Source organism: Triturus cristatus, chromosome 11, assembly GCF_964204655.1.
Source record: "Triturus cristatus chromosome 11, aTriCri1.1, whole genome shotgun sequence".
NCBI classification, from domain to species: Eukaryota; Metazoa; Chordata; class Amphibia; order Caudata; family Salamandridae; genus Triturus; species Triturus cristatus.
This window is the reverse complement of record NC_140594.1, coordinates 182,350,973-182,366,664: the sequence shown is the minus strand read 5'-3', so window position 1 is coordinate 182,366,664 and position 15,692 is coordinate 182,350,973. Positions and strand designations below refer to the sequence as shown.

The 15,692-nt window shown below is 44.8% G+C and overlaps 1 protein-coding gene across 1 annotated transcript in view; it reads right to left on the bottom strand.

Annotated features, from left to right (window-relative positions):
* Positions 1-15,692, bottom strand: part of ALDH2 (aldehyde dehydrogenase 2 family member) — a 125,048-nt gene that overhangs the window by 87,742 nt on the left and 21,614 nt on the right. Inside the window, exons 3-4 of the mRNA XM_085634478.1 lie at positions 6,355-6,495; positions 1,212-1,291 (exon numbers count right to left, since the gene is read on the bottom strand). Coding sequence (XP_085490604.1) covers positions 1,212-1,291; positions 6,355-6,495 — 221 coding nt within the window. The remainder of the gene's footprint in view (positions 1-1,211; positions 1,292-6,354; positions 6,496-15,692) is intronic.

Below are 15,692 nucleotides of genomic sequence, written 5' to 3'. Positions count from 1 at the left end.
AGGAGGGCTTGAAGGAAAGAACTGGTAAGGATTCAATTGCAGTGTATGAGAAAAGAGAAGGAATCATCAGTGGCACTACATTTTAAACAATCACAGATTATCGGGGGCCTGCATTTCAGCTTGTAAGTGGAGCAGAGACAAAGGAGCAAGTGTGACCCTTTTTTGCACAGCTCTTTTTTTGTAAAAGGCATTATCATCTTACACATTAGTTAGCAAATTTTTAACATAAATCTTTTAAGTTTAACAAACCGTAGTTAATCATGGCTTACCCATATTTTATATCCTGCATCGGACATAAGCCTCCCTAGGGCTGCTCTTGGCCTCTTCCCTAACACTCAGGTGGAAGGCAAATTAGACTCTTGCCTAGTTACTGCAGGAGTCTAATCACATGTTCCACTGGCAATCCCCACAGCAGCATTAACATGGACCTTTAGACTCATGAATAAGGACTAATTGCATATGGAGTCTGGTACAAGTGTAACTCACAACAGTGTTTGATTGGGCAGTTATCACCAGGTTCTGTCTGGTGAGAGATGCTCATGCAAACCTGTCTTCAAAGACTCTACGGAAAGGCAAATGGACAGCACATATTATTCACAATTAATTACCACAGAGGTGTAAATCAGGGAAAAATTATCAAATGCTCAGAGAATACGTTATTGAAATCAATAGAGGTAAGGCCTTTGTCATAGGTCAAGCAGAAAGGATGGTGTTCAGGCCTCTCTGTAAAGTCTTTGAGTCTTGGGTGCGCAAGCACAGGCTTCCACAGTGAAGATCCTGGTTTATAGACCGACCTAGTCCAAAATTAGCAATATCTATATAAATGCGGGACAAAGTTAAGGTCACACAAAGCCATATGGACCAAGCATAACATTAGAACAACGGTCTTCATTTGGTAGGATGCCAGTGTAATGATCCGAGGGCTGGCATGCTATGGTCCCCGTCTCTCAGGTTCAGTAGGAACCCTTGCAAATGATTTTAGGATCTTTCAAATCTTGCTAGATCTTGGTTTCACAGTCCAGTGAACTTTGTGTGGGTTGAGGTCGTTATGAAGTTAAGCAGTCTCAACTGATAGTTTATTATCAAAACGACATTCCAATTTACATATTCTCTTCTTGCAGCAGCTTAATGATCAATAGACAGGAGTGGATCCAACAAATTACTTTTTCTTGTAGTTAAAATTAACCTTTGTGAAAATGCATTTCACATACCGTAAACATTTTATTGTCATCCCCAGATCCACTGCGTATGATACTGTAAAAGGTTTTCCATTATCCAGTGTTTCCAGAGTCTACAAAAAACAACAAACACCATTACATGGTCCACAACAAAAGAGGATATTATGCATTGTTCTTATAAGATTCTCATGATCCTTCAACATTCACTATTCTAATATCTAACATGTGTAGCACTAAAACCCTTGACTGGGTATCCACGCACTATTGACAGCTTCATAAAAATAAAGATATATGGTTTCATAGCTTTAGAACATTTCCAAATGTGAACCATTTTGCAAAACCACCAGTAGTGTGTATGCACCCCTTCAAGGAGTACTCATTTAAACTTTATCTATTGTCTCTCTGCTCCAGCTCTCCTATCATTATGTAAAGTCCTTCGGATATATCCACTATCCAAACACTAGACCTTTCCCCAAAACAAACAGAGAAAAGACTCTCTCACGATCGCCTGACTGGCTGTTGAGGTCGAGTACAGTTGGCAGACTTGAAAGGGTCTAAAATATCTGTTGCAATACACAAGTGGAGCACTCAAAACATAAGAGACATTTCTGGACTATGTACTAGGTAGGTATAATTTGCAAAAAAGGGCAGAGACTAGTCTGGAGAGGAAAAGCCAACATTTAGGAGGTGCACGGATTGCAGAAAAAGGATTTCAAAAGCCAGCCAAAGAGCAACCAGAGCTGGTGCTCATTGGCAAGCCGCTTTTTACCAACTGCAAAACAATTCAACAACTGTAGTGTAGTGCCTATTTCCCTTATAGGCTCTGTGCATTGGAATAATATACACTATAGGTGTGGCATAGGACTGAGGTCAGTATGCCTCTATCAAGTACATTAAACTTAATTACTTTGTGTGCCAGCTAACTCAGAGGTCACTAGAAACTTCTTGAATAAAGAAGGGAGTAGTTTCTGACAACCGCATAAACATGACAACTTTGTTTCCCTTCGAATCGGAACGCGTCTCAGAATCGTGGAAACAATAGATAACAGTTTCACTCAGTCAATTGTGCATGCTTAGTTTCTCCAGAGTTACACAGAAATAGATAAGACGGGCTTTTCAATAAAAGGATTTATTGAACAGTCTTGTTTCTCGTGTAAGAGATATGAGCGGTTACAATCATTAGATAGTATGCAAGATATAATACGCACAGCGTAAGCAGTAAGAAGAAATAATACTGCAATAGCATTGTCTTTTAGCTAGGACATATATTCATATATACATACATAAATAACAGGCTAAAAGTGAATACTCGTCTGATGCTTCTAAATAGTTCTACCCGAGTGTACTTAACCTAAGTGTAGTACAAACTAACAAGTAGGTGCTGTTTTCTATAGTATGGTATATACTAAGTTTGTATGCAAAGAGTCCCTCTAGGTTCTAGTCAGCTCCATACCTTAGAATGAGAGAGGTGGGATTCTCTTTCCTGGTCTCAAACTCTAACAACTCGCGAAGGGAGTCAGAACACTGGAAGCTGGATTCTCTGCGAGCAGGAATGACAGCCTCTGGTCAGTGCATCAGGCGGGAACTCCAATTCCTCCCGAACTTGCCAGGGCGAACCGTATCGAGCGGAGCCGTGCCGAGTCGTACTTGCCATGGTAAGGGAAGGTATATTTATACCTGGAAGGTGCTTAGGAATGCTAGCATCGACGTAAAGTCAGGCAGAGGAAGAAGTCATGAATGAACCCCTAAGGAATAGTAGTTCATGCATAATAGAGGAGTTCTTAGAGAAAATAATAATCCTAGCTAGGGAAAGTCCCGATAGCTTAAGGGTCTGGTTTCTAAGAACTTGTTGTGATGGACAGATGTAGGTGACCATGCCTGTATTTGGATAGCATGGCTAAAGCCTAAAAAAGGACTGGGATTATATGCCTAAATAAGGGCAATGCGAATTGTGCCTATATAAGGACATGATTCAGGGAAACCTATGTACGGGCATCTAAATCGAAACAACTGTTAAGGAGGTCCTACACTCTCTTCAAAGGAGGGATGGGCACTGCAAAATCTGTATATGATGAAGAAGTTATGGTATATATAAACTATGTGACAGCTCCTAACCTCGCGAGGTGGGAGTTTTATAAAGTTTTTACTGGAGGTTGCAGGAAGGCTAGGAAGAGGAGTTCAAGGTGGGGAGACTGAAAGCAGTACAATCTGCCAGTTCAATGGACATTCCAACACCCATGCTCCACACAGTAAAATGACTGGAATCCCCAGGCAAGAACATCCTCTTAGAGTTATCAATAGAATCTAGAATCTCCTATGTACAGTAGCATTCAATTGCTGCAGAGTCAGAGCCATCACAATGCTAGTGTTTTTCAGCTTGAACCTCACCTAAAACAGCCAGTGAATACAAAACCGGACCACGAAATTATGATCCTGAAAGACTTGTTAGTGCTATATAAAGCTTTACTAGTCAAGTTGGACACACACCAAGAATTACCGGCTGAGAGTGTTTTAGTCGGAGGATGCAATTTGCTTTATTAAAACGGAAACTGTTAGCCTATTAAGATTGACTTGTGACCGGACCAGACAAAATATCATAAGACGCTGCTTGCAAGCTTCAAAACCCAAACGAAATCTATAACCCATACTACGTAATGAATATCAAAGTTAGCACGGAGCAGGAAAGGTTGAAGAAAAAAAAAAAAATGTAAAAAGCAAAGTACAAATTAAGGCGAGTGGGACAAAGGGAACAGGCAGACCGACAGGAGGCACTCTGTGGTCTAACCATTGCCCGGCACAGAGACCAGGCACCTAAAGCAGAAAGAGAAAAGTGGTGAAAATAAAAAAAAAAACGCACAGGCTAGACTCTGTGCACAGGGAGACAAGCAGTTTCACTTTTAACATGCTGTTCAGCAATATCCTTAGTCGTCATCAGAGCACTAAGAAATACTGGATTAAGACCAGACAAACCTTTGCAGACTGGTAGAAACTGTTCTGGAAAGAAACGCATAGAATTGCAGAGATTGTTAGCCTCCCTCAACCTTCCACCGGAAACTCGTGGTATAGTTGTGTAGTCTATTTTTGAGTCCATGTCAGGAAGGGAAGTGAAGTGAAAATGTAGAATGCGCAACAGTGGGAACGCATCGGAGGTGTCACCACACAACAATCAAACGCAGCAGTATGACAAAATGAGTGAGACTCCAACCTGAAAGGTCCGCATGAGGGTCTGGGGTCTTTGATCTATGCGAGTCTCTACGCGATGCATTCTAGTCTTCCCTCTATCAATACTTCTCTGGATCCTGAATCTACTAAGCCGTTTGTTACAATGTATATACTCAATTTCTTGCTTGATCCTTTTGAGTTTTTAGGTTTCAACTGCACAGCGCTTGTGCTGTGCTTGTGAAATCTCTTGTATTTAATAGAGGTCTCTTATCAGTTTCCAATGCCGAATTACTGTGTTCATTCGCTTGTGTGGATCTTTAACTTCCCCTGGCTGCAAGCATTTACGATACTTCTACTAAAGCTCTTCACACTGTTTAAGCCCCATTCACTGTCAAGATAAGATATCCTCTCACGGAAAAAGCAGGCAGCTTCTAACTTATTACTTAATTGTGTAAAGGAGATGCTTTAGCCTTAAAACGTTTGTGGCATTTTCTATTCATGCTTTAGTACTTTTCTTTGCACTGTACAGGCATTCTCGGATTGATTTTTTCAGCTTAATCTATTTGGTCATTATGATAACATTCTAAATGTTGCAATAAATATTACGCTTTAAAAAAAAAAACAAGTGAATGTAATCGAGCTATGCTTTATTTTACTACTAAACAGGCAGTCACAAATGCAGTTACCTTGCAGACAACAGGATCAGGATTTGAATGAGGCAGCTGATGCAGTAGCCCTGGGCCCAAAAGTTGTCAGAACTCCTCTAAACACATTATATTGCTATATTTGACTACTAAACAGGCAGTCACAATTGCAGTTTCCTTGCAGTTAAAAGGGATTTGATTTGAATTGTGCAGCTGGTGCAGTGGCAGCGCTAGGATACTCTAACGGGTAATGTTTGTGCCATATAAAACTGCAACAAACTGTCAAACTTTGTATGTCTCTATGCCAGGGAGAACAAAGGCACGGATTTACGCTTATTTATAAACTTTAGTACGTGTGGTAGAGTTCAACTTTGCACAGCAAGTGGATGGTTACAAGAAAGAGATGACCATATTATGTGCCATCGGTGCCACCAGAATAAAGCCTCAGAACAGGGCACCTGCATCTTTGTACCAGAACTAGTCTTGAATGCACCCATGCACCTTCGACCACCACCACCACAAAATGGTTATAAAGTTATAACTGCAGAAATTACCCAGAGTGCTTTTCACTCACACAGTGGTGAAGTAACAGCAACAGAATGTTGTGGCTTTGATGACCTACTACAGGAAAGATGTTACTGTTCCACTTCCGTATTCCCCTTCATGCAGCGACATGGGAAGATCTAACTATCTATCCCCAATCGGTCCCCTTCCTCGCTCAAGCCAACAGAAGCCCCACACCAGAGCTCTCTGCTGGGCATGCGGTCTTCTCGTTTTCTCCTGCAGGCCTCAACACAGTCATGAGAAGACAAGCGTCTGCATGGATAAATTAGAGGAGCACTGGCAATCTCTGCAAGCCTCTACTGCAGTGCCACAGAGAGGAATCTAAAACTGGTCTACACATTCTAAATGATATCTTAAAGCACGGTTGTACTCTACCTTAGATATGAGGTCACTGTTTTCTTGTGAACAATCCCTTGTTACACCAGAATATTCTGTACATTTATTACTCTGACTTCTCTGCTGCCCATCAGGCCTCTCCCCCTATATGCTACCCTTACATAGACAGAAGTCTGGTTTCCAATCAGGAGGGTTTGCTCATCTACACCACAGGATATAATTTTCATGCAGTGTTCACAACCCACCAAGACACCCATTTCCCAAGACCTCTTCTACTTTCTCCCATGGACTAATGTCAAGCTGGGGCGATTGCCAACAGAAATACAACCATGACAACAATAACATAAATTAGGATAAATGTAACTATTGTTTTAAGAAACCTAAAACACACGAGTAGCAGCCAAACCTAGAAGAACAGCATGAAGACATGTATTAGAGAACCGGGGGGGGGGGGGGGATAAAATACTCACTGCCAATTGAGTTTTGTCTCTTTCCATCAAGTCTGCCAATCGATTAATCAGCAAACCCCGGTCAGAGGCATCCATTCTTCTCCAGGCAGAGCCCAACTCAAAGGCCTCCCTTGCGGCTTTCACTGCCTTGTCCACATCAGCCTGACAATAAATCACTCAACAATTAATAGTCAAACATTATATCAACACAAACAGCAGAGTCTTCATACCCATTGCCAAGCCCACCCTTAGTGCAAGTATGAGGGTATTTGGTATAGCAAAGCATTAGCCTAATTCTTAATAAGTAACATTTTGCTAAGAGAGGATCATATATGGATGACTCTATAGTCATGTACAAATAAACCAGGTAAGTCTCTCCAATGGAAAATCATTTTAGATAGATGTTTTAAGTCACTAATTAAAACACCTGATTGAATGGATCTCTCAGTGCTTCATTTGTACTAATGGATGCAGTTGGCGGGGGGTCAGAACTCGTTTTTGGCAACCAAGAATTATTTTTCGTTATTAGACTGTCACGCATAGCAAAATAAAGAGAAGGTCAGAAAGAGAAAAAACAAAAAAAAAAAAACGCACACACAGTTAAGAGATGTGGAATCTACAACTATGGCATTTGAAGTAGGTGGGGGTCGCATCCCAAGACAAAATGTAGGCCCAGCACTTAAGTGTGTTTTTTAAGCACTGGGAGCTATCAGATGTAAACTAGGGAAAATTTAACAAGGTTGTAAAGTAATTTTCTAGGGGGCACATTTATCAATGGATCAAAGCGGACTTGAGCATGGCGCGTCAAATGCCCTGTCCCATTAAAAGAGGCCAATCAAAAGCTATTCATCCCTAGGATTATCATCTTCACCAGGGTCACAGACTTCTATTGTGATCAGCTGTGGTTTGGAAGAACGCTGGTTTTGCAATAATAGGAGAACAAAGTGTCTGGAGTTCGAGCGTTTAAGCGTATTGCAGACTAAATGCTCCGCAATATTAAAACCTTCTTCTGAGGGTTTATATTCAAGCTCCACAGCAGGACAAACTGGTCTGAGAGGTCTATGAGGTGTAATAGGATCCTTATTTAAGAAAGAACAGAGCCTTCTAAAAAACAAGAGAAAGGAGGCGGCTACGGAAGAAACTGCTCAAGTTACTGGGACTTAACCCACTGATTTCCGGTTACTTCCCAATTCTCAGCAGTGAAAAACACGGAAAACCAAATATTGTTGGTTAAACACACTCGCTTGGGTAATATAGTCCATGTAATAATGCACGTTTAATCTAAAACATACCAAAAACCATACGGTGGTTTCACTCCCTTGCCCCCGCCAAATTCAAAACTGTGCTCATTGCGTGTTCCACCCTCCTCAATTCAACAAGCGAGGTGGTCGGGTTGGCCATGCAGATAACATCCTCTGTACCTCGCCGGGTACCAATTAATCTACCCTTCTGCCAATCTGAAGCTGGAGTTCGATGCCATGGCCCGCTCCCTCGTTCAACAAGCAATACGGACCCCCCCCCCCCCACAGCGAAGCATACATTGCGTCACACTTGAACCCCCTTCTAAAACGACTCAAGCGGTGCTCATTCCACAAAGGGCTTCAGGGCTCAGCGTGCCGGTGCAAGACGCCACCCTCTCTCCCCAGAGGATCAGCTTAAAGTGACAGGCAGGAACACCACGGTGCTACGATTGAGGCCGGCGATGCGGTATCTATATCTGCACTGACCCCCCCCCAAAAGGGGTTTACCACCTGCTGGCATAACGTGGCCACCCGCTCTGGTAGAGGTTGAAATATATATGTAACAAGGGCAGTGGTGCTTCTGTGTCCACCATCTCCCCGAAATGTCAAAATACATTTGGTTCTTCGTCTCTTTCTCCCGGCCTCCCTCATTCACTCCCTCTCACAACTCCCCCTTCCCCCGTTATGGCATGATCCACACAAGTCGTGGAAACCATGAAGTATCTAGTAAGCAACGAATGCATGAATTTAAACAGCTTGCAAATAAATGGTTTACTTGCGAAAATCGCCGTGAACTAAAAACTGACCTCACCACGAAGTGAAAGTAATTTAGATTTCCAGTACCAAAATACAAGCAACTAGTAAATGCTAAAACCCGGGTCACTGAGTTCCACTTACAGCTCCGGTACTTTCATACTTGTGGCCCTATATCTAACCTCAAAATTGTTCTACGACGTCACAATATGGTTAGAAGTGCTTCACCAAAAATACAAAATAAAATGTGTGAGCGTCCTTGAAGCAATAATAATAAATTACTTACAATTTAGAATCAACTCCTCACCTGTAGCTTTGTGTTAACGCGGTCTTTGACAAAAAGTAAATATGTCCAATACATTCGCAATTCTTTTTTTTTTCTTTTATAACTCTTGCCAAGGAGCACCCGAGACATTTATTTCCGGCACCGAACCAGCTAACTTGCTTCTCTAGATTGGTGCCACGCCCTGTTAACAGCAACAACATTTATGAGCTTGGAGTGGAGGCCGAGCAGTTGCAAGTCTGTCCAAGAACGGTAGTAAATAATAGGTCCTCACTAACGTGACCTTTATCCACACAGGAGAACAGTCCTGCCAAGTATCACGCATAAGGCGTTAGACTAAGGCATTTCAGTGAGGTGGTCCACATCACCGCACTGAAATGCTAAGTCACGCATATTAGCGCTGTGCCTGTAAAGCACTGTGGTCAGAGCGGTGGCTATATAGTTATTATATTAGCACTAGCGTCAGTGGCACAGGCAGGCACCCCGCATTGCTCAGCAGACTTCTTGGGGGCTGGGCTCTGAGCGGCTTGCTTGCTACAAAGTATCCACTGTATTTAATCACTGCGCGGCTGGCAGTGCGGCAAACTTTCACCGCGCCAGCGGGCAGTAGCGGAATTCGGAAACGGGCCCCTGCTCTGTTTATTAGCTCTATTGCCGGTGCGGTAATGCATCCTACGGTCTTCAGCAACCGAACCAGCCGGGTGCACCAAAGCCAGAGCTGGACTGGAGGCGGAGGAGTCACTCAGAAGACTCAGATTGACTGTGGCGGCCGGAGTGGTTCGATTACAGGTCGGAGCACCGGGACAGGCCTGACTGAAATTGCGCTGGCAAGGCCCGAGCCAGCTGTGCGGGCACCGCCGCAATCTTGGCGCTCGCAGCACTGCCTGCGGCTTGCACCTGTCCAGGCCACCATCGTGTGCTGTCCCACGGTGAATTTAAAAATGTATCACCAGAGCTCAGCCTCACGTCATTTAGTCAGTGACTGGCAGTTGCGGCGGCAGGACAGCCTGACACTGACTGGACAAAAGCAGAATTCAGGACAGCAGGCCCCTGGACTAAGGAGGCGGGTGGTAAACCTGAACTGCCGCGGTCTGCTTGCCTTGCAGTCGCTGCCTGCAGAAGAGTAAAAGTAAGTGCCAGTCATTCGAACGTTTGTTTGTGCTTATTTAACCTAGTGAAAATACGTGCTGAATATTTGACTAAACCACAAGCAAGCCAAAATAAGTGATAATGGTGATATACAAAATGGCAAGAACATTGATGCAAACATTAACAAATGCCATTAGTATACCTTTTTATTTAAATGGTGTTTTTTTCCAACGATTGGCGGGCTTTGTGCATGTTACAATGTCTTTGGGGGACGCGTGAAAGGTTGCATAGCTGCCAAGGTTACAGATTGCTATGCGTGATATTTTCATAAATACAGTGTAATTCTGAGTGACCTTTCAGCGACTGAGTGACACTTGCTCACAAGCAAAATAAAGCAATGAAGGAGGGAAACATATAAATACCCATTTGAGCAACGAGAAAGGCTAAGTTAACTGCTTCAAAGCATAAGAAATAATTGTTAAATAACTAAATTTATGAGACTGTAGCCAAAATTGCGGAAAATAGATCAAGCAGTCTGGAAGACGTTCATAATTTATTATACTCAGATGAGTGACTCGCAGATTCACTCGACTGACGCTCACCACATGAGCTGTAAGCAGGGCTGCATTAGAAAGCGGAGCGCGGGAGGCGCTCATTTAGGCCACAGCTAGGCCGATAGCAAAGCCTCATTGACCTGACTTTTAGAACACTTTCTTTTGAGGAAGGCAACGAGCCAGCTCCGTGGTAAAGATTATGATCAGTCCGGATGGCACACACGCATTTTTTGGATTAGGATTTGCACATTTACTATTATTCCCCAAAAAAGTTACTGGCACAGGCCTTTACTTTCAACCACCTCTGCAGTTTAGACCACAGTTGCCAAGTTTTTTCTGTCATGTTTTACATTTTCAGCCAGAATAGCGTTTTAACCAAATGCAGGTTGCATTTTTGTGCTAGTAGTTTCACTTGTAACACTATCTCTGAACATAAACTGCTGTGTTTTTTATTGGTTACTAGATAACAGTTTGAGAGTTGAAAATCACACTCACCTCAATCTAAGCAGGGTACGAGAAAAACCGTCCAAGAAAGGATCGGTGCACAACAGGAGCTACTTGTGATAGAAACACAGCGAGGGGGCATAAACCGGACGTGAGGTTCCATGACCAGTGTACAGAACATTCTCGCAACCTTTCACGCGTCCCCCTAAAGACATTGCAAAATGCACAAAACCCGCCAATCATTGAAAATACACATTCAAATAAAAAGGCAGACTCATGGCACTTGTTAATGTTTGCATCAATGTTCTTGCCATAAGCACAAACACACGCCACTTACTTGGACTAGTTTGCGGTTGTAGGACATCAACGCATTCCGTTGCAACACATGCCTTTTCCACGCATGCGTTACAACGTGAATGCCTTTCCACGAATATCCTTTACCTCGAAAATCCCTTTACCACGCATACCTTTACAACGATTTTCGTTGTATAGCTATGCATGATAATGGCATTTTCATGGCTATGGTTTTAAAATTAGTATAAAATTATACACTCCCCGTTTTTCTTTTCTTTCTATGGACGGATTTCTTTTTCTGTTGTCTTTTGTCCTCTATTTTTTTCAAAATGCAGTACGTAGACGCACGTACGCAATAATGTTAATGATGCTCCTTGCCCGAAGGACATGAAGCACAGAAGAGTGTTGATCAGGTAAATTTTATTTTTTTTTTTCGTAAGGGGGGGGGGGGGGGAAAGAGAAGAAGAGGGGGGGGGGGGGAGACCCCCCAACCCCCCTTTTTTATTTTTACCCTTAACTCACATTACTTTACTACGCATTTCGTAGTAAAGGAATGCGTGGTAAAGGTCATACGTGGTAACCACACATGCGTTGTAAAGCATGCGTGGAAACGGCCGTGTTGTAGTGGCCGTTTCCCCTCCTTTGCAGGCAGCGACTGCAAGGCAAGCAGCCTGCGAGTCACCCTGGCAGTTCAGGTCTACCGCCCGCCTCCTTAGTCCAGGGGCCTGCTGTCCTGAATTCTGCTTTTGTCCAGTCAGTTTCAGGCTGTCCTGGGCGGCCGCTGCAACTGCCGGTCACTGACTAAATGACGTGAGGCTGAGCTCCGGTGATGAAAACTTTAAATTCACCGTGGGACAGCACGCGATGGTGGCCTGGGCAGGTGCAAGCAGCAGGCAGTGCTGCGAGCGTCAAGATTAAGGCGGTGTCCGCAAAACTGGCTCGGGCCTTGCCAGCGCAAATTCCGTCAGGCCTGTCCCGGTGCTCGGCCTGCAATGGCACCACTCCGGCCGCCACAGTCAATCTGGGTCTTCTGAGTGACTCCTCCGACCTCCAGTCCAGCCCGGGCTGTGGTGGGCCTAGCTGGTTCGGTCGCTCACATCGCTGCAGACCATAGGATGCTTTACCCCGCAGGCAGTAGAGCTAATAAACAGCAGGAGCCCATTTCCGAATTCAGCTACTGCCCGCGCCACTGAAGGCAGTCTGGTGAAAGTGAAAGTTTGCCGCACTGCCAGTGGCGCAGTGATTACATACAGTGGAAACTTTGTAGCAAGCAAGCAGCTCAGAGTTGTAAGTCAAGAGGAAGATATTAAATTTGGAATATATGGTGGATAGGTGTGGCTTTGGAGTGAGGACAGTTGAGACTTTGCAGTGAAGAGGGGAATGTGGAAGGGGTCGTTAGGGGAGGGCTGGAGGTGGCTGATCCAGTTGTTTCAATGTTTAGCGAGAGACGGGTTTAATTTGGTCTGTATGGCAAATTGCTATGGGTTTGTTACCTGAAGTTTACACCCGTCTTATTAAGGCAGCCTTCTCCACACCATAACAGAAGCATCATGGGGTTTCTGGCTGTACCGTCCCACCCGATGATAAACAGAGATACTAGTTTGTGAAGGACACATCCAGAGTGACGTGTAAAGCAGGTTAGTTGTCAGATGAATGCTCATGAAATGGTTTACTCCAAGCCCCCATCCCTGTGAAAGACAGAGGCATGGCCGATCTGGGCATGGAGTATAAAGTTGGGAGTTTGAGCTCCGCTAACGCCTATAATGTAAAAGCAGATTTTAGCATTCACCAGCTAATTGAGTGGACCGTAACACAAGTGTCTAGCAAAGCCAGTGTTCAGCGATTATCTGACACTGAGGGAGAAGAGGGCATGGAGACAGAGGTGCCACCGGAATGTGGAAGGCGGAGAGTTGATCACGGCAGCTCCCATCTTGGGTCAATCAATCAGGGAATTGTAAGCGCGCTACTCACCTGTGAGGGTCTCAAGGCACAGAGGGGGGGGGGGGGGGGGGGGGGTAATGCTGATCTGTTCAGCTGAAGAGCCAGGTCTTGAGAGTCTTCCTGAAGGTGTTCAGGGAGGGGGCAGGGGCGCATCGGACGTCTGCCGGTAGCTCGTTCCAGGTCTTGGCTGCAATGTGAGAGAAAGATCTTCCACCTGCTCTGCCTCTGTGGATGCACAGGGTTTCAGCTAGTGCGCGGTTGGCAGATGGGAGGTTTCTTCTGGGTACTTGAAAGTTTATTCTGTCATTGAGGTATTTGGGTCCGTTGTTGTAAAGGCATTTGAAGGCGTGAGTGAGGATTTTGATGGGGGCGCTCTTCTCCACGGGGAGCCAGTGGAGTCTCAGCAGGTGTTGAATGATGTGTTCGTGCCAGGGGATGCGGAGGACGAGTCTGGCCGCGGTGTTCTGTATTGTCTGGAGTTAGCAGTGTAGGGACTTGTTGATGCCGGCGTAGAGAGTGTTTCCGTAGTCCAGTCTGCTGGTGACAAGTGCATGGGGGGAGTGTCTCCCTTGACGCCGGAGGGATCCATTTGAAGGTCTTTCAAAGGATGCGGAGGGTGTTGAAGCAGCTGGAGGTGACAGCGTTTACCTGTTTGTTCCTGGTGAGTAATGAGTCTAGTAAGATGTCGAGGTTTTTAGTGTGGTCTGAGGGGGTGGGTGGGCTTCCGAGGGCACTGGGCCACCAGGTGTTGTCCCATGCTGATGGGGTGGTTCAGAGTATGAGAACTTCTGTCTTCACGGCGTTGTTTGAGGCAGCTGCTGGTCATCCAGACTGCGACGTCTTGCATTCCTTTCTGGAAGTTGAGTTTTGCGGTGGTGGGGTCTATGGTGAGGGAGAGGATGAGCTGGGTGTCGCCGGCGTAGGATATGATGTTGAGGCCGTGTTGTCTGAAGATGGCTGCGAGGGGGAACATGTAGATGTTGAAGAGGGCCAGGCTCACTGAAGACCCATGTGGGACTCCGCAGGTGGTTTTCGTGAGGGCTGAGAGGAAGGGAGGTAGTCTGATCCTTTGGCTTCTAACGGTGAGGAACGATCAGATCCAGTGCACGGATGTTCCTTGTATGCCGGCATTGTGTAGTCTGGCGACTAGTGTGCGGTGAGAAACGGTGTTGAAGGCTGCAGACATAGGATGAGTAATAGGTGAAAAATGCCTACAAGGGATTTTATTTCAGAAAAATTAATAGTTAGTTGTTCTGAAATTATTTAGCGAGTGAGTCTAATTAGATCATACACCCAATTGTCATCTGACAACAACAACTAATGGACATAAAAGGAACAAAAACACAGGAATATCTTTTGATGAAAATACTAAATTTTTTATGTAAATAAATCAAGTTAAAAAGAGGGATACAAATGAACAATCATTCAGCAATAAATCATGAAAGAGGCACAGACAAAATTAATCCTACAATTCATGAAGATAACATCTATTCCAATGGTATCAAAAATGACAACTCCTAATGAGAATAATAATCACTTGTCTACAATAGTGGTTTCGGAATTAGATGGCGGAGTCGACGTTTCGGTCTTTAAAGGGCGTCAGTCCATCAGACCATCTTCAGGACAAAATATATTGTAAATAAGGAAGGACCCTTTTTATACTCAAGCTCAACACGATTACTCCTAATCGTGGAGATTAAATCAGTGCCGCTTTTATAGATGGCGAGGCTGGCACTGATCAATAGATCAAGTTTAGGCCAAATTAATAGCAATAATATGCAAAGCCGTCCAGGTCAAGGGAGTCAATTTATGGGGAAGATGGTTATTCATCCAATACCAAATTGTCCATAGTATTCAAGGTAAGGCGTTGTCGGAAAGCTAGCGTCAATCTTTGTATTACAATTTGATTTGCCCAAGCCTCCAAGGAAATATTGGGTTCACCCTATTTTTATACGACATAGGATGAGGGCTGCAGAGTGGCCTTGGTCCAGGAGGGTCCGGATGTCGTCTGTGGCGGCGAGTAGGGCGGTCTCGGTGATGTGGTTGCTTCGGAATCCAGATTGGGACGAGTCCAAGACGGCGTTCTCTTCGATGAAGCGTGTCAGTTCCCTGTGGACTATTTTCTCTGCTACTTTAGCTGCAAAGGGGAGCCACGAGATGGGCCTGTAGTTCTTGAGGTCGGTAGGGTCTGCTGTGGCTTTCTGGAGCCCTTCCAGTTGTCTGGAAAGGTGCTTGTCTTGAAGGTGGTGTTGATGGTGCGTTCTAGTTTGGGTGCGATGGGGTCTGCGGCTCTGTGTTAGATGTGCGGGGGGTGCCCCCCCCTCCCAGAGTGGATGCCTTTCATGGTTGTGATCGGTGTCCAGTTGGAGATGGTGGGTTGGCTGGTGTCTCGGGGGTGGGGGGGGGGGGGGGGGAGGGGTGTCTGTGGTGTCTTGTTTTGATCTCTAGGTGGAAGTATGTTCCCAGTTTTTCGCAGAGGTCTTGGGATGGGGTGATGTCTGTGGCTTTGCTGCGTGGGTTGGTGAATTCCTCAATGACACTGAAGAGTTCTTTGGAGTTGGCGAAGATTTTGTTGTGGATGAAGTTCCTCTTGGTGGTTCTGACTTGGTTGTGGTAGTTCGTCATGGCGTCCTTCTAGGTGGAGTAGTTTTCGGTTGTCTTGGTGTTCCTCCAGTTCTTCTCCAGGTGTCTGAAGACAGACCCTAGCTAAAAGGGAGATGAAAGGGCCTCTTCTGCTTTTAATAGGACCATTGAGTGAGA